A 21536-nucleotide genomic window follows, 5' to 3' on the forward strand; every position below is an offset into this window, starting at 1 on the left:
CCCACAGCATGGAAGAGCTGTTCATGTGGAATGTAGCTGAGAATAATCAGGTTGCATATGTGATGCCAGATAGCTACAAGTGTTTTCACCTGTTTCCAGAAAGAAACACAATTTGAATCACCTCTGCAGTTGCATTATTTACTCTGCCAATCAATGTACATGGGAAAGCATGGAACAAGCATGGAATAAACAGTTATGGGACTTAGCCTAGATACTCATTTATTTTGGGGTTTTTTTTCTCTGGCTTTCCTTAAATTTATAGTTTAATTTATAGTTTTCTCTGGCTTTCCTTAAATTTATAGTTCCCATCCTTCCAAGTAAATCTAACCTCTAGGTTAGATTTCTGCAACAGCTTTTATGTGGGGTTTTCTCTGAAGATGGTTCAGAAACTTCAGCTAGTGCACAATTCAGCAGCCAGGTTGCTCACCCGGGCAAGATGGTTTGAGCACATAATGCCAATCCTGGCCCTACTACGCTGGCTGCCAGTTAGTTTCTGGGCCCAGTTCAAAGTGCTGGTTTTGACTTAGAAAGCCTTAAAGGGCTCAAGAGTGCAATACCCCAAGGACCACCTCTCCCCATGTTAACCAACCCAGACACTGCGACTGTCACCTGAGGCCATTCTTTTGAGTGCCGCCTCTGTGAGAGGTCCGGAGGTTGGCAACACAAGACTGGGCTCCCCACTTATGGCTCCCAAGGGAGCTTGCCTGGCACCTCCAATACCTGCACCCTTGACCTCCGCATCCTGCCTAATTACCATTTCCAAACTAGTGGTCTGCTTTTAGCCCCTTCAAATCATTCAAATGATTGGTCCCCTGCTTTTTGCAAGGGCCAAAATGTTCTTGTAAATGTTCAGTTAGCAGCAGAGCAGCATTCAAAACTCCCATTGTTCTAGGCTCGGTTTGTGACTGGGAATTTCATTAATGCGAGCAGTTTCTGAGCTCTGGGCCTTAGTACTGCGCCTAAGATTTCTTCCTCCCCACTTCCAGCTGCTCTCTGAGGACTGGAGAAGTAATAGTAGTAATAATTTATTATTTAAACCCCGCCCATCTGGCTGGGTTTCTCCATATGAACCCACATAGGAATATGGGGGGGGGCAGCAGGGGGTGTGTGGATTTGTTTTTTTCAGTCTTCAGATGAGGACTAGACCATGTGAAAAATGAATATAAGGTTTTAGTAGAAGTTCATTAATTTTCAGCTTTGTAATCTTATTATAAAAAAGCACGCCTGGACATTCCGTTCTGGCTTCTTAACCTAGGTTTAAGGTGAGCTTTCATAGCTCAGTTTCCAACACTGCAGCAGAGTATAGAGGGGTGTTACAGGATCCAGGAAAAAAAAGCAGGGAGGGATGAAAATGCTTATTTTACATTGTCTTAAAACTATGAGGGCAAGTAATGACACTGGATTCTTTGCTTTCTTGCTGGTAGAGCAAACTTAGTTCTAGATCACCTATCTGAAATGTGGTCAATCTGTACCTCCTTTATTCTGGTTGGGATGGTACAGTGGGGGAAATACAAGCTCAAATAATGACTGGATTAAGATCCTCACTGCTGCCGATATTTTGTGTTGCGAAGGGTGCCTGACAGAAGCTTATTATGGAGCCACAGGCTCTGCTGGAATACCTTGTTTGCTGTAGCCCAAAATTAAAAATGGGAAATGAGGTTTTTTTTAGTTTTTATTTTATTTCATTCTGTGTAAGATATTATAAATGCAGAGATTTTGATTTACATCTTCCTCGGATTTAAGTGACAGATGGCAACCTATTCCTAGTATCCTGCCAAATCACCTCGGTGCTTGCTTGTTACATTGAGACTGCAAATATGCTAGTTAATCTACAAGGGGAAAGTTTGAGAATTTGGAATGAAACCTTCTACAGAGGCCTGCTATCTTGATCTTTTGTGCTTTTGACTGTCATAGCTGAATCCAAATTTGCATCCAGTAGGAGTTGTTTTTATAGCATAAGCATTTTAGCACCACATGTGAAGGTAGCTTCAAAGGTTACAAATTTCCCACATGGAAGAGCATTTGTTGGGACAGTGTGGAAATTGTTACATGACACATCTGTAGTTATGTTCATAGAATCATAGAATCGTAGAGTTGGAAGAGACCACAAGGGCCATCGAGTCCAACCCCCTACCAAGCAGGAAACACCATCAGAGCACTCCTGACATATGGTTGTCAAGCCTCTGCTTAAAGACCTCCAAAGTAGGAGACTCCACCACACTCCTTGGCAGCAAATTCCACTGTCAAACAGCTCTTACTGTCAGGAAGTTCTTCCTAATGTTTAGGTGGAATCTTCTTTCTTGTAGTTTGTAGTTGTTGCTCTCCATTTTGTTTATATGTTTCACAAAGTACAAAACTTGTGTGAGTGTCGCAAGAAACAATCTTCACACAGTTTACACATTTTTTCTCCACTGAAATACAGAAAGCCCCCCATTTACGCACTAAATATGCTCAACCAGGTATTTGCACATTGTGCCGAACCTGGAAGTGACCCAGAAACGTCATAAAGACGTCACTAAAAGGGCAGAATGGGGTGTTTGCAGGCTTTTTCAATGAGTTTCAGTTATACACGATTTCCCCGATCCATGTGGTGCCTTGGAACATAACCCCCACATAAACGGGGCTGTCTGTATTTTGTAGAAAATCTGCAAGCACTCCTTAACAGGCATGTATCTTATTAAAGAAGTGTGTTGCTTTTGTTGTAGGGCACATGTTCAGACAGTTAGCTTCCAGAGCTTTATTATGCTAAACAGTGCTCAAGACACTTGTGGAACACTTCTTCAGTGGTACTTCATGTGTCTTAAGTCAACAAGGGACCTGTGCAATCACAAAATTTGTCAAGCTGACCTTGGGGACCTTTCACACCTGACTGAGCTTCTCCCTACTCAGAAGCTCTTAATATATGCCCTCAATATGCCATACTTCCAATTTTTGTTGCTGTAGGCAAGGCTAGGCTAGGGTTGCTGCTTGTCACATGGGTTCAAAGAGTGACTACAGAAAGCATATCATGTCTGTCTTAAATTTTAATAATAATAATATTAATAATATCTTTATTGTCATTGCCCCCTCTCGGGGACAACAAAATTACTTGGCTGCTCCATCCACCTAGGTAGGGCACTCCACACAAAATCAAATCAACTATAAAAACACTAATTAAAACAATACAGTATAAAACAGCAAGGAAGATTAGATGACTTTCAAAGTCCAGGCTTCCCATTCAGGGCCGAGATCGCTCTGGGGAAGAAGCTGTTCTTAAGACGGCTTGTTCTTGTCTTCATCGTCCTGTATCTCCGTCCCGACGGCAGGAGCTCGAAGAGACAGTGACCAGGATGCGATGGATCTTTTACTATGTCCAGTGCCTTCCTATGGCACCTTACGCATTTAGTTCCATTAGGTTAGTTAGATGCGCTTCATGATTGTCTAGTTTTCTTACTCCCACATCTTGGAATGTCCCTAATGGCACTATCTTGAGGACTCCACAATTCCTTGGAGTCTTGGGTGGGTAATTAGCACAGCTGTTATTAATTTCCTGGACTTCAATGCAGAATAGATGAAATTTGAAGGGGAAGTGAAAGCATACTGAGGTATGTGTATATGTGTGTCAGACAGGTGCTGCTTAATAAACCTAAAAATAAAACTACACTTTCTTGACTCAGGTAGGCCTAATCCATTTGTCAGTCAGCTACCAGGCTAATGGTAATGCCATAAATAAGCCAGGCAATAATTATGTGGCTGCTTATAAGGGCCACACATAGGAACAGTCTTGCATGCAAAATTCCACCTGAGCAATATGGTCCTGTTTATGGTCCTTTACGGATGCATGTGTTCCTCAGTAGTCCTACTGCCTGATCCTTTAAGAAGCCCTTCTGCTGCCATTAGGAATCATAGGGCTCTGCCACTGAATATTTTGACAGGGTTAGTTTATATGTAGCTACCAAAGTTTACAGCCGCTCTTCACGCAAATAAGATTTATACCTTGCTACTTCTGGACATTCATAGCAATGTGCTGAAAATAACCAAATCCAAGTAGAAAATCTCAGAATGCAAATGACTCTCCACATAGTAGCAACCATGATCACAGGTGAACGGACAGGTTTGTGGGACCCGGCCTGATTATATAGTTCACATTTTGACAATATATGCTGCAAGTTCTGAAACTGATTATTTTGCCAAGTATAGTAGCATGTTTACGTCTTCCTATAGGGGTCTTATGGAGAAAAATGTCTTAATTTCCCATTTTCCTTTTGTATGGCAGGGCCTTAAACTCTGGGGTTGAGTACTACTGGGACCAGCTGAATGAGACCGTCTTCACTGTGCATTCCAACAGCAGGAGTACCGAGCGGCCTGGGTGAGTCTTGAAGGATGAGTGTAGGGGCAATCAGTCATAGCTTGGGAACACATGCTGAGCTGTATGTTTCTTCCATCGAATTTACAAGGGCTGGTTATGCCTGTGTTTCCCTCTTATGATGGCTGAATATTTAAAACTTATCTTCCCTTTGGCACTTGACTGACTACCAGTGGTTACATTTGGTCTATTCACTGGTGCAGGCTGAAATTTTAAAATACATCTGTCAACTGCGGTCCTTCTAGCTGCCAATCATACCCTCATTAAAGTCATTTGAGAAGCTATATGTGCTTTGTGTGAAAATGTTACATGAAATAGAAATAAATGATGGTAAAGGAAATGCTGCGAGGCGAGACTAGTTACAACCTAAAACAGAGAATCTGGCACTAACACTGAGGTCTTTAACCAAGTTCATTCATAGAGATAAATGGTAGAGGATAGCTAAATAGACATTTTGACTACCATCTAGATCAGGCATGTCCAACTCCCCAGAGACTGTGATCTACTCCCAGTATAAAAAAACTGGCAGTGTTCTACCCATTGTCCATGGAAGGAGGAGGAGCGTGCATGGGGTGGGTGGATTGCCCAGAGTTGTTGAGCTGTTTTTTAGGAGTGAAGTACCCAGAGTTTTTGAGCTTTTAGGGGAGGAGGATTACACAGAGTTTTTTTAGCTTTTTGTACACGATAAGGATCCTGCAATCTACCAGGATCAGCTGGGGATCTACCAGTAGATCGTGATCTATTGGTTGGACATCCCTGTTCTAGATCATGTTTAGCCAGTATAGTGTCCTCCAGATGTTTTGGGTGACAGCTTCCAGCATTGCCAGTGGTCATGGCTGATGCAAACTATAGTGCAGAACATCTAGATCATTGTACAAAGATGCTTATGGTGTTCACTGAAGTGCAGGACAAATTACTGATAAATTACTGTTTTCAGGGACATAGAGGATGTTGTGTGTTTACCCTTCAATTTCTTTCTCTCTCTCTTTAGAACTAGCAGAGCCACATGGAGGACAGACAGGGACATGGGTCTAATGAATGCCATAGGCCTGCAGCCACGGAACCCAACCACTTCTGTGACATCACAGGGCACACAGACTCTGGCTCCTCAGCTGCAGAATGCAGAGACACAAACGGAGAGGGAAGTTCAGGAACCAGGAGGTTCTGCTTCAGGGACTGCAGAAGGTTAGAACTGATGTAAAATAACCAAAAGTTGTCGTCTTATACACTGTGTAAGGGAACATGGGATGTGACATCCTTAAAAGTAGAATCTATCTACTGTATTTTTCGCCCTATAGGACGCACTTTTTCCCCTCCAAAAATGAAGGGGAAATGTGTGTGCATCCTATGGGGCGAATGCAGGCTTTCGCTGAAGCCTGGAGAGCGAGAGGGGTCGGTGTGCACCCCCCCTTGCTCTCCAGGCTTCAGGAAGCTCTCCGCAAGCCTTGGGAGCCTTCCTGCTGTCCCCCGACATGGTTTGAAGGCTGGCGGTGGGGAGAATCGCGCTTCTCCCCGCCACCAGCCCCGCAAGCTCGGGGGACAGCGGGGAGGTGCAGCACCGCCATCCCGCTGTTCCCCAACCTGGTTTTTTTTTGGGGGGGGGAAATAAAGGGGGGGAAATTCCCTTTATTTCCCCCCCAAAACACTAGGTGCGTCCTATGGGCTGGTGCGCCCTATGGGGCAAAAAATACGGTACATATAGAAGCTGCCTTATCCATAGCTTCTTGATAGAGTGAAAGAATCTTGTAATTTTTCCAGTGTAGGTTACCTTCCTTTTGGTCTTCACACCTCTTGAGCTGCTTGTTGAGGCTTGCATCTAAAACATTATCAATAAGCCAACAAATTGCTGCTCCTTCCTCAGATTAAAGAGTGCCAAAGATTCTAGCAAAGGAAACTTTGCAGAAGTTTAGAAAACATTTGTCTCACACATAACAGACCACAAACGTTGTGTGAATTGCAAACATTTGCAAGTACCGTATTTTTTGCACCATAACACTCACTTTTTTCCTCCTAGAATGTAAGGGGAAATGTCTGTGCGTGTTATGGAGGGAATGCCTACGGGTGGCATGCCTACGGATTTTCCTCCTCTAAAAACTATGTGCGTGTTATGGTTGGGTGCGTGCTGTAGAGCGAAAAATACGGTATGTTGGGGACTTCACTGTATGATGACAAGCAACTGATGGAAATCAGTTGGTCACCAGCACTGTGTCTCCTCCTGCGCTCTTCTCTGTTGTTGTTTTTCTGCCAGCAGGTACCCACATCTAAATAATGTTTTGATGCTTAGCTTCTGAAATAGTGTTTGCCACCTACCCATAGTCTCTTTGGGAACATATGTTTCACTTAGACCTTAGGTATACTCTTTGGGAGGGGAAATAAGTACCAGAAGGCCAGACCTCAAGAGATACTGAAGAACTGGCTTGATCTGGACTGTCTGAATACTAATCATTCCCTTCCACTAGCTGTTTGGAAACACTGCCCACCCTATGTTCTGAATTCAGTAACTTGATTTGTTTTTCTTGTTATTCCTGTGCAACTCTGAGAGCTAGAGACTTTTAAAAGTTAAAGCTGGGATTCAGGAAATTCTTGTGAACGTGCTGGGTTTCAAGCTGGAAGCCAGATTCCTCCCACTGGTATCATTTGTAAAAGGCCACTGACACAGAATGCATCGACCTGTGCACATAGGAAGGTTCACCAGAAAATCAGATTGTTTGGAGTCATCCATACTAAAGTAAATCTTTAAAACAATTCTATAGTTCTCCTGTTTATCAGCTGCCCTATCATAGATGCAAGGCTTCCTTTGAACAAAGATATAGGGGTCTTTTCCACTTGCACTAAATAGAGATAGAGCATGTTAGCTTGTAGGACATAACACCTTGACTTGTCTTCTCAGTAAGCAATTCACTTTTTGTTAAGGGCACAGCTTCCGCTCACCGCAGTTGTAAAATCAGTTACTGTGAAGTGATTGCAATCTTTCCTTCAGGTTTCTATTTGAGGATAAATTCAGAAAGTAGATTTGCATCAGATATCAGGAGCCACCACATTTGTCAGTAGATTGAGTGGATAATAATTGTGTTTGCTTCTAATGCTGAACTGTAGCTCCCCTACCCCCTGCTCTGCCAGCATGAGAAAATTGGAAGCTTGTTTTCCCTATTTTTTATTATATATAGTTAATGTTACTTGAGAACCCTAAATTCTGCTGAGTCTTTAGTATAGCTTAATAAAGCAAGCCCCCTTCATAAAATGCAGTTTGAGGTTGACTTCTTTTAGTAAACCATAGATAAGACAAACCACAGTTTGTCCAGGTTTGGATGTCACAATCTGAAGGAGAAACTTAAAAGAAAACACAACACGATATTTTATTGAAAACATTTCAAATATAAAGCAGTAAATGAAAAAGAACAAAACACACAACTGTGTAAGGGGGAGGCAACACTGTATGAATATATCCAAAAAAGAGAAGGAGAAACTTTCCAATTTCTCTTTCTGACATTGACCAAAGCAGGAGGGGTTGTGAAGTCCTGAGGCTTGCTGCAGCTCATCTTTATAATATTAAAACATGGTTTAATGTTACATGTGACCACAGAAACTGACTAATGCTATGGGTTGGGGGTTGGTGTAAATACTATAAAGTTATTGTTTCTTCTCTGCATAGCTCTCTTGAAGAAGATATGTGGCAGCAATTTTACCCAATTATTATTTTAACTAAAGACAGATAAACACTAAGGGTAAACCCACACTAGTATTTTACATGTATTTCATTTCACTTTTGCTCCTTATGACTCTCCACATGCTTCTTCCTCCCAAAATTAGACTCAGTAGCATTTTGTTTCCTAGATATTTTTTCACAATAAACATTGAAAAAGAGATTGAAGAACTTCAAGAAAATATGATACAGTGGCCAGTGACCAAGATCAAAATTAATCATGTTCTAAAGTGGCCCTTGGAATGTAAAATGCCGTTTACCTTCCCGCCGGAGCAGTACTTATTTATCTACTTGCACTTTCACATGTTTTCGAACTGCTAGGTTGGCAAGAGCTGGGACCAAGCAATGGGAGCTCACCCCGTCGCGGGGATTTGAACCACTGACCTTCCGATCAGCAAGCCCTAGGCTTAGTGGTTTAGACCACAGCGCCACCCGCGTCCTTGTAATGACTCATATTCACTGCTAAAGAATAAATGTAAAAATAAAAAAGTGTGATAATGATGCTGGGATAAGCAAATACATAGGAAGGACAAAACATCAGTCAAGACCTATCATACAAAAGCACGTACTAATTTAAATGAGGTAGAAAATTTCTTAAGGACCACTAATGCATACAGTGATGGGTCCTTGGAATAGACTCCACCCTCACAAAAATATCAGTAGCCATTCACACGAAGTGCCACATCATAAGATAAGCAACCATGTTCCACTCTCACCCACAAGACAAAATAAGAGTCAAATTTTGTGTTTCCTTTATTTGAAATACGTCCACACTAACTAATGGCAACTTACCCCAGGGCGGGGTGGGAGGAGTGGAGGAGAAGAAACTAAATATTTACTGTTCAGTCTAAACATGCTCAGATTGCTACTGGGTAGCAGAGTTCCTAATGTCTTCCACTTTAATCCATTAAGCTGAGAGAATTTAGAATTCCTGTTTCCCAGCTTTCCCATCAGTAATTTGATAGTTCATAAAGATAAGGTGTGGATGCCTCTGCAAGTCCTCACTACTACAGTTTATCTTACCCCCAATAGTAAGCTTTTGGGAAGGGAAGGGGACCAGCGGAGAGGGCTGGCTCCAAGCATTGCTGGGCTTGGTACTTTCTCAGAAAAAGCCCAGAAAGACCACATTTCCCCCAAAGCTTAGAACAACTGAACTTCTTACAAGGCAAGCCAGGGGGTGAGGAGAAGCTCAGCCATAACTATAAAAGCGAAGCAGTATTCTCTGCCAATCAAGTAACACAGTTAGGATTCAAAAATTCCTGAGTGAATATCCCAAGTCTGCCATGAACTCGCCATGCAGCCTTTGAAAATGATTGAATTTGTCTGTAAAATGGAATAAACATTTCCTACAGTATTTCCCCAGGAGGTTTTGTGGATTAATTAGTATTTGTAAAGAGCTTTGTTGATGTAAATCATTATGAGACTGAATAGTATTGGTGGCACTCAGCAGGATGATAAAAGACATTACTCAGTTGGTTCAGTGACTACTTTGGAAGAAGACAGAAAAGGAGAAATGGCTTGGATTGCAGGCTTTCTTAATATGTATAATACTTTGCCAGGGCAGGGCACTTTTTATCACAGGTGTCATGTGGAAAGACCTACAGCATAGCATTAAAAACAGGTCTTTGTCGCGTTGGTAAATGTAGCCCGTTTCCCCTTCTGCAGGGATCTGCAGAGATTGTCTTTCTGAGAGTCTCTGCTCCTTCTTTGGAAGGATGACGATAATGTGAGTAAACTTATTAAAAGTGAATCCCTCTAGTGCAGATGTTTCCTTTTCTGTCAGTTAATTGCTGTCTTGTGTACTCTGTTGCTGCTGAAGCCTGCATCAATCAAAGAAATGTAAGTTTAGGCAAATGAAAATGACAAATGTTAGGCTCAAAGATCTCTTGCTGGTTAAAAATGTTTCCAGTACAAGGCAATATCCAATCCAATTCCACACTTTCAGTCCCATTGATTCCATGGGGGAGATTTAAGCACATGTTTAACTCTTTCATTGAAATAAACAGGACACAGATTTTGCGCATAATGGCTATTATTCTTATCACTTCTGGCCAAATACTGAGGTTGTCAACTTACAAATACGAGGGCACTGGCAGAACAGTGAAGGGGAACTGATCATATACCCCATCCTTGGCAAGTCGTCAAGCTTTTGACTTAATAATGAGAGCAATTGTTCTTAATTTTAAAATCAAATTCCTAAATAATTTGCAATGATGCAAAGGGAGATGGTGCAGCGTCTTGTCATCTTGATGTCAGGGTTTCTTCCATGACTTGAGATTTGTAGCCAAGATATTTCAGAGTCCAATGAGAAGTCATGTGGCATATGAGCTAGTGATAATCATCCTTGAACGAGCTTGTGGTCTTTTACCTTGAATATCTTTGTCCATTTCTGGGGGTCTCCAGTGCAGGGTGACTCTTCATTTTTCAGAACTTCTGCAGTTATTCAGGTTCATGTAGAGTGTGTTGAACACATGTAGGAAAATCATTCTGGATGTAAAAGTTTCCCCAGTTCCTTGGGAAATGCCTACTTTAACTGTAGAGGCCTCCGATGTGGTTGCCAATTGCTTTGGAATCAAATTTTCAGGACTTTAGTCCTCCTTCAAATACAGTTAAGTCATTTTAAATGAGGAATCTGGTAGTTGCTTTCTGAATTTTGTATCCAGTACCTGAGCAAAATGGATTGGAATTGTGGATTCGCACCAGTGTCCCTCTCTGTGGAATGAGATACCATGATGGTGACTGTATGTATAGGCAATAGGGTTTTGTTTTTGTATTGCACTGGACGGACACACACATATATATATAAATTTAAGTTGTGCTCATTGAGAGGCTGGCTTTGGGCTGTTTCAAAAACTTGGTGGGTCCGTTCTCTGAATGACATCCACCTAGAGCAAATGGCAGAACAGCTCAGGTGTTTGAAGGGTAGATTTTGCTTTAAGGTGATTTCCAGTGTGGGAACAACCAAAGTGAAAGGACAGCAGCTGCTTTCCCCTCTGTGTTACATCTGCTCACATCACCCAGTGCTGTCTTTCCTGAGTTGGTTTTTCAGCTGGTTTGAATTTAGTCATTTATTTGCTGTCATTTTCCCTTCTAAGATTGATTGAAGTTTAAGGGCACATAGCAAACTTCATTTTCACCTTTTTAGAGAGTTATGTCAAGGATGCCCCTAGGCACCCTTTTTGCTTTACTTATAGAACCCATTGCTAAAAAGGATTTATAGGTAGCAGGGAAAAAGAGGATTGTATATTTAGGAACTAGTGAACTTAAGATGTTCTAACCATTTTAGAATTATTAACCTTTCCCCCCCAAGTATTATGAAACAGACGAAAAGGTTCCTTGTCATAAAATTATTCTAAATCAAAGTTATTTACTTCTAAGGGTAAAATGCATGCAGTGAAGCACAAAAATTAAATACCTTACAATCATCTTATCAAATAGTATAAAAGATCTATAGAACTCAACTTCCTACCTTTAATTAAACTTTTAAAATCCACTGTAATATTAAAGAAATTATACAGTATCCTTCCCGGACAGAATTTCATGTATAATAATGAATCTGCTTCTAAAAATCTCTCCCACCTGCACACACATACACACATGCAATTAATAAGCAGTCTTTTTTTTTAAGGGGGCACTCAAAGGTACACAGTATTGGCACCTCTTTTTTTGTTGTTAAAAAGTGTGGCACTTACTGTAACAACTTTATGGTGAGAACCGGCACCTATTTTTCTAAGAAACCACCAAAAAACCACCAAAAACTGGTATCAAATACAGTAATGTTCTTTTTTCTAATAGGGTTATAATATATGGACTACTGGCGATGTCAGTTTTCCAAATTATTGTTTCTGTGTGGGCCATATAAAAGCTATGGCAGTCTGATAGCAAGGTGATCAAAACAAGCAAGAAGACCAAAAAGTACCCAAGCAATCATTTATGCTGCCCAGTGATTTGAGTTAAGAATCCCACAGGTCTCCATGAAAGGAGTATCATAAAATGTCGCTGCTGGATATCCATTATCACCAGTGGAGGAATTCTAAACATTCAAAACTCTGCTTTAAAAAAAAAAAAAAACTAACAAGAAAAAGGATGCAACAGGACTGCAAATGTTCTTTCACCATGGAGAAACGGAACTTAAATATATATGAGTAATATAGTTGCTTTCGTAGATTTTCACGGGTACAGGAATGCAGGTTTTGGTGTCTTCGGGTGTCTTCCCGTGTAAGAGTTGGGGTGTCTAGGCGACCTCGTCGAAACGTCGCCTAGACACCCCAACTCTTACACGGGAAGACACCCGAAGACACCAAAACGAGTAATATAGTTGTTTCCACTTTTTCATATTTGCAAATAAATGTCATGCAAACAGCAGTAAATTATTGGTTTTTATAACACCAAGCAAAAGGACTCCAAGGGCTAGTTTAAGTAGATAGAAAACTAATTAGTCTTGTTTTAGATGCAAGACCAGTCTTTGTCATGTTGGGGGGGAAATAATTGATGCTGGTGGTTTCTTGTCTTGTTGTAAACAACCCTAGGGTGTTTACTGAAGGCTGTTCATTGAGAAGATCAGTAATGGTGAGCAACAATCCTAGTAAGACACCTGCCCACATTTATTGATCCTCCTCTAAATGCAAAGTTGCATGTGCAGGGTATACGGTGTGTTGGGTTGCCAATTTTGTATGAAGCAATGGTGAATCCCAGTGAATCTAGCCAGTATTCTGCATGGACAGAATGTGTGTTCTAGAGCTCTTTACATAATCTTTTGCAACATGCATGGTATTCCACGGCAGATATTAGTGTTCCCTTGGGAGATGAGTTTGTGTAGACAGGGCTTTTTAAAGCAAGAACTTTAAAAACTACTCGATTAGAAAAATATCACCTGAACAATGAACCATATGGAACAATGCTATTTCATGTATTTATACAATCATGATTAGAGGCAAATTTATAAAACTGTGATCTAAATACCATATGGCACCCACCTGCTTATAATTTCATTCGTTATAAAAAGATATTTGGGACTCAGAGCTCAGCTGCACTCATTAGCGCATGGGAGCTGCTTCCTTATGTTGAAATTCCACTGTGACTCAATGCATGTTCATAACCAGGAGCCATTTGAATCACTCTTTCCCACCTGAATATATGATCTCCCTCCCTCCTGGCTCTGTAATATCCCAATAACCAGCTGCATAATTGGCTTAGATTAACAAATTTACAGGAGTTGCATGGCACCATAAAGTAGTAGATTCAGGTAGGTAGTTGTGTTGGTCTGACACAGTTGAAATAAATTAAAAAGTTAAAAAATTGTCCTGTAGCAATACTGTAGCTTATACCCAGAACAAACTTAGTTGGTCTCTAAGGTGCTACTGGGCAATTTTTTATTTTTTCATAAAATAGTAGTTCTCATGATGTTCCAACTGATTATGTTGAGCCTTTTTTATAGGTGGGGCATCAAAATTGTTACGTATCACCAATACATACATCTAAATTACTAATAAAGCCTGAAAAGGGGATAGTGTCCAGGAAGGAATATCTATGCAAAACAGCATTGGAAAACCTCTTGAGATACTTTCTTCTATTGTTACTTTGGGTAATGGTTGACATTCAGCCAAACATTCAGCCTTTAGATCATGTGCTGCATCCATTTCTCTTACACTGAGGAAAGAGTGCTGCGCCTTTTTATAATGTGCAATTCAATTCTTGTCATCTGGGGAAACACCTGTTGCATTTGCTGAAGTTGGCTCATGCCACAATAAACGTGTGCATCTTTAAAGATGCTGCGGGACTCGCTGCACATGATGAAAACTGCTTCCTGTCTGAAATTTGTTAGATGGAAGTGCTAATACATTTAGGGGAGGGAGAAGGGGAATGAGCTTGGCCAAGAGAGCAACAGGGCAAATGCTGATGCCTTGTGGGCCTAACAATGCTGCTGAAGATGAAGCCCTTGGTAAAAATGCTAGCTTCGGCTTCTCTGCATTTCCTAGTCTTTATTAATCAGATCACTCCTGACATGATAAATTACCAAGCAGCCAGCCCTGCTGTGAAATCAGCACCTGCTGCTTCTGGGACTAGGCAACAGCCCCAGCCCCTGGAATTTTGCCCTTGCCGCAGAATTAAAACAGATGACTTGTGTGGAAGAGGAAGCCAGGAAGGAAGAGCATGTTGGCATGTTCTGCCTGAAAGGCTCAGCACATCCTAGGGCTTGCAAGTGAAGCAATAGCTGACAAGTGTGGTAGACTTACATTTCTAAAAAGGATGAGCTCCTCGTTTTATATGACAAAGATGTACAAAGGGAAGACGTCAGGTGCTAAGAAATATTTAGATGGTTTTTAGTACTTGGGGCTGGTTTTGTTCACATAAAGCAGAAGGTCTATGGGTGTAGTTAATATCTACCTCACTCAAGTCATTCCAACAGTATCCAATGAAAGATGCTAGATTTAGCTAAAGCTTGAATACCCTTGAGATAAGGATAGGATTTGCTAATAATAAGAGAGAATGCCTGAAGGTCTTCCTTGCTTGAAGATGGTCACCCTTTCCTGATGTATTCTCAGCAGATGGGTAAGTGCAGTGAAGTTTTTTGCTATGAATAGCTTCAGAGAGGAGAAACCACATGGACCCCCCCTCCCCTTTTCCTTGTTGTCCACTAGCTATAGTAATACTGCATTGGTTACTGGACTGGAGTCTTCTTGAAATGAAAAAGCTGTTCACCTTCTCTGTGCCATGCATAATTTTATAAACTTCTGTCATCATGTCACTCCTTACTCATCTTTTCTCATTTGGGTAATATAAGTTGCTTAAATACACCTTACATTTATAAGCTGTGATTCGCATAAACTGGGATTTTGGTCACCAAAAGCTATAGAAGGGTAGCTTCCCAAAATGTAGATGTTAAGGATGGAGAAAGAACAAAAAGTATTGTAGCACCTTAAGGTCTTAAGAAAATTATTTAGGCATTCCAATGTCTTGTAGCCATTTTAGTACAGTGGTGCCTCGCAAGACGAAAAGAATCCATTCTGTGATTCTCTTCGTCTAGCGGTTTTTTCGTCTTGCGAAGCAAGCCCATTGACGGATCAGCGCTATTAGCGGCTTTTAGCGGCTTATCGGATCAGCTGATAAGCAGCTTAGCGGCTTAGAAAGGGGGGGGAGGGGGGAAAACCCGCAGGAACTCGCAAGATATTTTCATCTTGCGAAGCAAGCCCATAGGAGATTCGTTTTGCGAAGCACCTCCAAAACGGAAAACTCTTTCGTCTAGTGAGTTTTCCGTCTTGCGAGGCATTCGTCTTGCGAGGCACCACTGTACTTTGCAGCAACACAGTCTTGTAGCATCTTAATGACTAACATGTATTACTGTATACCATAATATTTTTTTAGTCTTGAAGGTGCTACAAGACTTTGTTGTTTTTCATGTAGCAGACGGTCATGACTACTCTGAATTTTGGAATGTTTAAACTAAGCACATGCTGACTGGGGTAATATTTTCTTCTGAGTGTATTGGGGAATGCTTTGAGAAACTTGGGATGCCAAACTCATGGTAGAACATGGCCATAAACTTCTCCAAGTTATCACCAAGGCTGCTCTGGGTGTATATATTTTGTTCTACAGCTTAGGATAGAAGATATATTTGTATAAAAGAAGAGAAGATCACCTCTAGAAGTGTCCCTCCTTTTCCTGCAATTCCCCAGTTGGTTTTTTTGGCCATTTTTCTCATAGAGCTACCACCCATGATAGCTATTCTATACCTCAGCTGTAGGAGGCCTGCCTTAAGTCCTGTTTGTGGGTTACCCATATACATCTCATTAGCCACTGTGAAAACAGGAAGCTGGACTAAGTGGGCCTTTGGCCTGATCCAATCAGCAGGTTCTTACATTTTTATATGCCAGAATGTCAACATCTCTTTCCTGGCTATCTCAGATATCAACTGAAGTGTTATCTTTGTCTCAGTATATATCAGTTTGTATGTAACTTGCCTTTAACCTCATCCAGCATTTTGTTGCTCATTCATCCAGTTTCAAGAGGTTTTGGTTTTTTTAACACTCTTCACAGTCCTCTTGGGTTTTTGCTATCCTGAATAATGTGTCATCCGTAAACTGGACTAACTTACTGCTCACCTCTGACTCCAGATCACTTTATGAATAAGCTAAATAGCATTGATTCCAATTAAAATTCTTTGTCTACTTTTAGCACCTAATGTCAGTATTGCTTATTAACAGTTTTCATCCCAGGGGAAAGCTGTAGTGTAAACAGTATGTAAAAAGCATTTTCCTTAGAGAAAAACATTCTCATGTAGCTTACTTGAACTCCTTTCTGTTTGCTTAATGCTATGGGAACTTAGAGGAGCATTTGATGGTACATTGCATGCTTTCCTAGTACACATTTGACAGAAAATCTGCTTCCATACTCTGCACACCTGTGTTTCTAGTATCTTTGTACTGTGGCAAATAATTCCAAGCTATATTGGGTACATAACTGTGTGTTAAGTGTTAGTTTATTTTGCTTTTCATTCAACATTAGTTTTTAAGCTGTTGTTTTTCCCAATGTTCTGTTCAGTTTGCCTGTTGCTTAGGAAGCATTTGGCCACTTCTTCCTCTCTTGTAATTGGTCCTGATGGCTCTTTGAAGGCTGGAAGAAAGATTTATATCTTTAATAAGGATCAGGTAGCCTGTGGCTGCTGCATCCCTCTATGGAGCAATTCAGAACATTCCATTGAATAAGGATATTTCTTTTCAGCAGCCTATAAGTGAGAGGCAGCTAATTGCTGATCTTTCCACCAGGCTGTTCCAGTGAGCCATTTTTTCTCTCTAGCTACAATTATTCCTTGGGGCACCATTCTTTCCACAATTCATGATTCTTTGAGGGCTTGAAGAATAGGCAGTGCTTTTTTCCACAGTCTGAGAGGAAAGGGGGCAGTGACTTGTTTAGTAAGCAGACACAATTGAAAAATGTGCATACCTCTTATTTCCACTTTTGGTTGAGCAATCCAACAGCGGACCACTTTTTTTGCATCACATTTGGATGCAGGTTATGAGGGTGTAGGCCTTGGGACTGTAAAGCACATTATTCTGCTAATCCAATTTTAAAACGTTGATTTCAAAAAGGATGCCTTTACTTTAAACCTCTGTTGAGTTGTGCACTCCACAGCTTAGTTGACTGCCAAATGATTTTTGTGGTTGAAAGGTAACTTCAAAATGTTCAGCCAATTTTCAAGTATTTATTGGGACAAGTCTCATGCTATGTGGGAACCTATAAATAAGAGCTCATTTACAAGCGCACACGCACGCACACACACCCTAAATGAATTTGAAATTTTATATATATATATAACAGTGTGAAAAATTATTTTCTTGGTTGAAGGCTATATGCTGGTTCCATACTTTGCTGTCCTTAAGGTAGCAACATTGAAATAAATGAAATTTAAGCTAGTCATGATTTCAGTGGTTCTACTCTATGACTACATTAGATTCCACCCAATGAATCTATAGCTGGATATTATCTAGGTGGAAGATTTACTAGGATTGGAAGTGGTTGGTATCTTGTTTCTGTAATAGATGTTTTCATGAACCACTTAATGTTGCAACATGTCCTATTTTAAGCAAAAATTGAAATGAAATGTTAATAAGAAAGAAATTGGTTATTTGCCACTGACAGTAGCATGCAGTGGTCCAGTAGGCAGTGAAATAGTACTTTAGTATATGCTAGTTGCATTAACACTTGAACTCCCTTGGTCCCAATCTTCTACCTCTTATGTGCAATATTCCATCACTGTTGGGAGAATAGGCTTGATGTGGTGCTGGGCTGAGGTTGCTGCTGGCCTTTCAAACAAGTAGAACTGAAGAGGTCTCGGTGGGGCACACAACACTTAGGTGCCTATTTTGTGAAAACTTAGCCATGTTCCAGAACTTAAACAGAGGAGCAGAAGCCCCACATGATGACACTGTTGTGGGTGTTTGAATGTTTCACCACGTGAAGTACCCAGAGCTCTTACATAATTAGCTAGTTAAAGAGAAAGCTTTTCATTAGACTTCTCTTGACATGACATATTAACTTTTGTGGTCAAACAATCAGTTCACACACTTGTGGAAGGTAATGGTGTAGCTCAGCAATAAATGTGTGACTGCTGCTTGTCTATTTTAACTCCTACATATAAATTACAAAAGAACAGTGCTGTGGCTGCTGCAAAGAGGGGTTTGGATTTTTCTGAACTACAAAAAATAGGGTACCGTATTTTTCGCCCTATAGGACGCACTTTTTCGCCTCCAAAAATGAAGGGCAATGTGTGTGCATCCTATGGGGCGAATGCTGGCTTTCGCTGAATCCTGGAGAGCAAGAGGGGTCGGTGCGCACCAACCCCTCTCACTCTCCAGGCTTCAGGAAGCTATCCGCAAGCCTTGGGAGCCTGCAAGAGTTCCCGCCGGGCTCCCACGGCTTGTGCAGAGCTGCCTCTATCCCGAAGCCCGAGCGCGCTGAGCAGTCGCGCCCGGGCTTCGGGTAGCTCTGCGGAAGCCATGGGAGCCCTCCCACGGCTTGTGCAGAGCTGCCTCTATCCCGAAGCCTGGGCGCGCCCGGGCTTCAGGTAGCTCTCCGCAAGCTGTGGGAGGGCTCCCACGGCTTGCGGAGAGCAGCCTGTTCTGGGGGCTGGGGAAGCTCGGGCTTCCCCAGCCCCGCGCCTGGGGGGGAAATAAAATTATTTTTCTTTATTCCTCCCCCCAAACAAAAAACTAGGTGTGCCCTATGGGCTGGTGCGCCCTATGGGGTGAAAAATACGGTATGTACTGCTCACAAAGTGATAGACATGTAAAAGAACACATTCCTGAAGGAAGATATGTGAAATGAGTACAACAAATGAGTACTCAACATGCAGTGATGATACGAATGCTATTTGCAACCACCGGGCTAATTGTAGGCAATTTAAACATTTGAGAATTTTTTAGGACATAGTAGCATCCTATACATGCTGCTTGCTTTCCCAACTTGGTGTTTCTCATCCTGTTCTCTCTTTGCCTATTTCATGGCGTTTTTTGTGCTACAGATTTCTGCCTTTCAGGCATTGGCTGAAAGCTATTTTTATATGCTCAGGCTTTTGACAGCATTTAAGTTTGGTGAGATTTTATCCATACATTTCCTGCTCTAATATTATTTTCTGTTTTACCTTGTTGTATTATTGTAGTGCGTGCTGCTGTTTTAAATAATGTTGTCAGCTGCCTTTTTGATGAAAAGATACGGATACCAATCTTCTAAACAAAAATTAAGCTGCCTCCCTCTTCCTCTCTTCCAGGTGGTCCAGAATATGGGGCTTCTGGGGAGGATGCTCTGATCCGAATCCAAAGGCTGATGGCTGAGGGTGGCATGACTGCTGTGGTCCAGCGAGAGCAAAGCACCACCATGGCATCCATGGGTGGTTTTGGCAACAATATCATTGTGAGTCACCGGATCCACCGCAGTTCTCAAACTGGCACTGAATCCATTGGAACAGATGGTAGCTCAGCTCAGCCATCCACTTCCCAGGAGCTGTTATCTGAGCTTGAAGGACGAACCCTTTCTGAGTCCATGCAGGTGACAGAGCGTGGCTTGAGCCCACGGACGTCCTCTGACGAGGTGGAGGGAGAAGAAGCTAGTGGGCAGAGCCTGTCAGAGCAGGCTCAGTCCTTAATGGACACTGAGGGACCAGTTGAGTACAGTGACCTAAGTAATAATAACCATCTTCCTGACAATACCAACTTCTACAGTAATGGTGGCACCAGTGGAGAATCTCGGAACAGGTAGAGGTGAATTGTATGTTGGTGCTACTCTTGTACTGCTAAGCAGAGACTTGTACCTCACAGCTGACCAGGAACTGAAGGAGTAGGAGATTTTGGCTCTGACCAGATGCTGGTAACTCAGTGGGCATTGGTATATAGGGGTGGGAGATGAGAGGGAGACCATCAGTTGTATAGGAGGATCCTTAAAGAGGTTTTATTCTGTGTCTTAGCTTCCCGCATCCGTTTTGCTGCACATTTTCTACAGTAGCTGTAATAAACCTTGATATTCAGCTGAGCCTTATGTAAATTTCTCAGCTCACTGGCTACAGGAATCCATTAAGCTTTGCCCTAACCCTGCAGTGCTTTTAATGTTACTCTTTGTTTTGGGTTTTTTATTTTTTAAAAAAACGCTTTCCCTTCTTTTGACTTACCAGCTAATCAGATAAAAAAGGACTGTAGTCTCTTCCTTTTGGAGACCTGAAACCTTTATTGAGTGTGTATGTTTAAGTGCTACTGTGGAGGGGATTTGCACCCCAGCTCTGCTACCAGAGTGGATTTATCTTCCAGGCCAGAGTTCTACTCCCTGCCACCCTGCTAGCAAGCGCTAGGCAACTCTTCAGGAGTTGAAGATTTGGATGGCTTGAGATAATGCAGACTGGATGAGGCAAGGTAGTCTTCTCCAGGGCTCTGTTCTACTCTTCTTTCCAGCCCAGAACTGGAGGTGGGGAGAGCTGTGCTTGGGCTTCACCATCCCTTCATGCTCAGGAACCTCTCGGGAGTGTGGGCCTTTTGTTTTAAGAGTATCTACTTTGTATGCAAGCAGGACCCTCTTAGGGGCTGCTGTGGGTGGGGCAACATTATAGTTGTAAAGCATGTGGGTAGGGTGGGAACCGCACCCCAGTAAAGATGGCACTTAGACAGAAGTTGCCCAGGACTTCGCACCCCTTGCTGTGCCAATAATAGTAATTCAACCTGGCGAGGCTTGGCGGGATCATGGTGCCATGGCCAGGTTGCACTTCCCTGTGTGGGGCGGGGTGGGGCGGGTGGGAAGAGAGGGTTAGCTCCGCGTCAGAGCGTGAGGTATGTGTCTGTGATGTAAGGTGTTGCATGTGAAAAACCTTGACCTTGTACATGTAGTTTCTAGTGGAGAAATCAAGGCGCTGATATTTTTTTGTTTCTAGTCTAAAATGTGATTTTCCTTTTCGTTTGTAACTCTCCATCCCAGTGAGCTTGTAGCAGGAAGGTAGGGGGAGAGTGTGCTAATGAGGGAAACACCAAAGATCAACGTCATTAAAATATGACAAACCCTTCTCTGGACTCCTGTCTTCTCTTGTGGGTAAGGGCTTGGGTTGAATGTATTTGGAATAATGGGCTCATGCTTGTGCCATCCTGTTCACTTGACCATACTTTGGGGGAAGAGGGGCGCTTTCTCCTGAAAGTCCCAGGAAAAATGTGTGGGAGAGGTTCTTCTCTGCTTGGCTCTGGAAACAAGCAGTATTGGCCTGCTTTGCTAAGAAACTGAATTCTTTTAAGCTTTGGGGTATTTTTTTTATTTAAAAAAACAGATCTTGGAGGAGAAGAAAGGAAACAGCCAGTTACCCTGCTGGTGCAGGAAAGTGTATTTACCCTGATACTTTTGAGAAATGCTTACACAGCACCTGCAAGAGACTGCCCTCAGCCTAGCTCCTGTGTCTTCTCAGCACCATGAGTGTATGACAATAAATAAAGCCTATTGTTAAGTAGCTCTTATGTTCACAGT

The 21536-nt window shown here is 42.0% G+C and overlaps 1 protein-coding gene across 3 annotated transcripts in view; it reads left to right on the plus strand.

The window, feature by feature from the left end:
* The window catches only part of AMBRA1 (autophagy and beclin 1 regulator 1), a 153874-nt gene extending 132787 nt beyond the window's left edge, over positions 1 to 21087 (plus strand). For all 3 annotated transcript variants that reach the window (XM_083462388.1, XM_083462390.1, XM_083462389.1), the window contains 3 exons: positions 4256 to 4348; positions 5337 to 5530; positions 19315 to 21087. In XM_083462388.1, coding sequence (XP_083318514.1) covers positions 4256 to 4348; positions 5337 to 5530; positions 19315 to 19802 — 775 coding nt within the window. In that variant the 3' untranslated portion in view covers positions 19803 to 21087. The remainder of the gene's footprint in view (positions 1 to 4255; positions 4349 to 5336; positions 5531 to 19314) is intronic.
* The last annotated feature ends 449 nt before the right edge of the window (positions 21088 to 21536 follow it).

Source organism: Podarcis liolepis (assembly GCF_965112155.1).
Source record: "Podarcis liolepis genome assembly, chromosome: 1".
Classification (NCBI taxonomy): domain Eukaryota; kingdom Metazoa; phylum Chordata; class Lepidosauria; order Squamata; family Lacertidae; genus Podarcis; species Podarcis liolepis.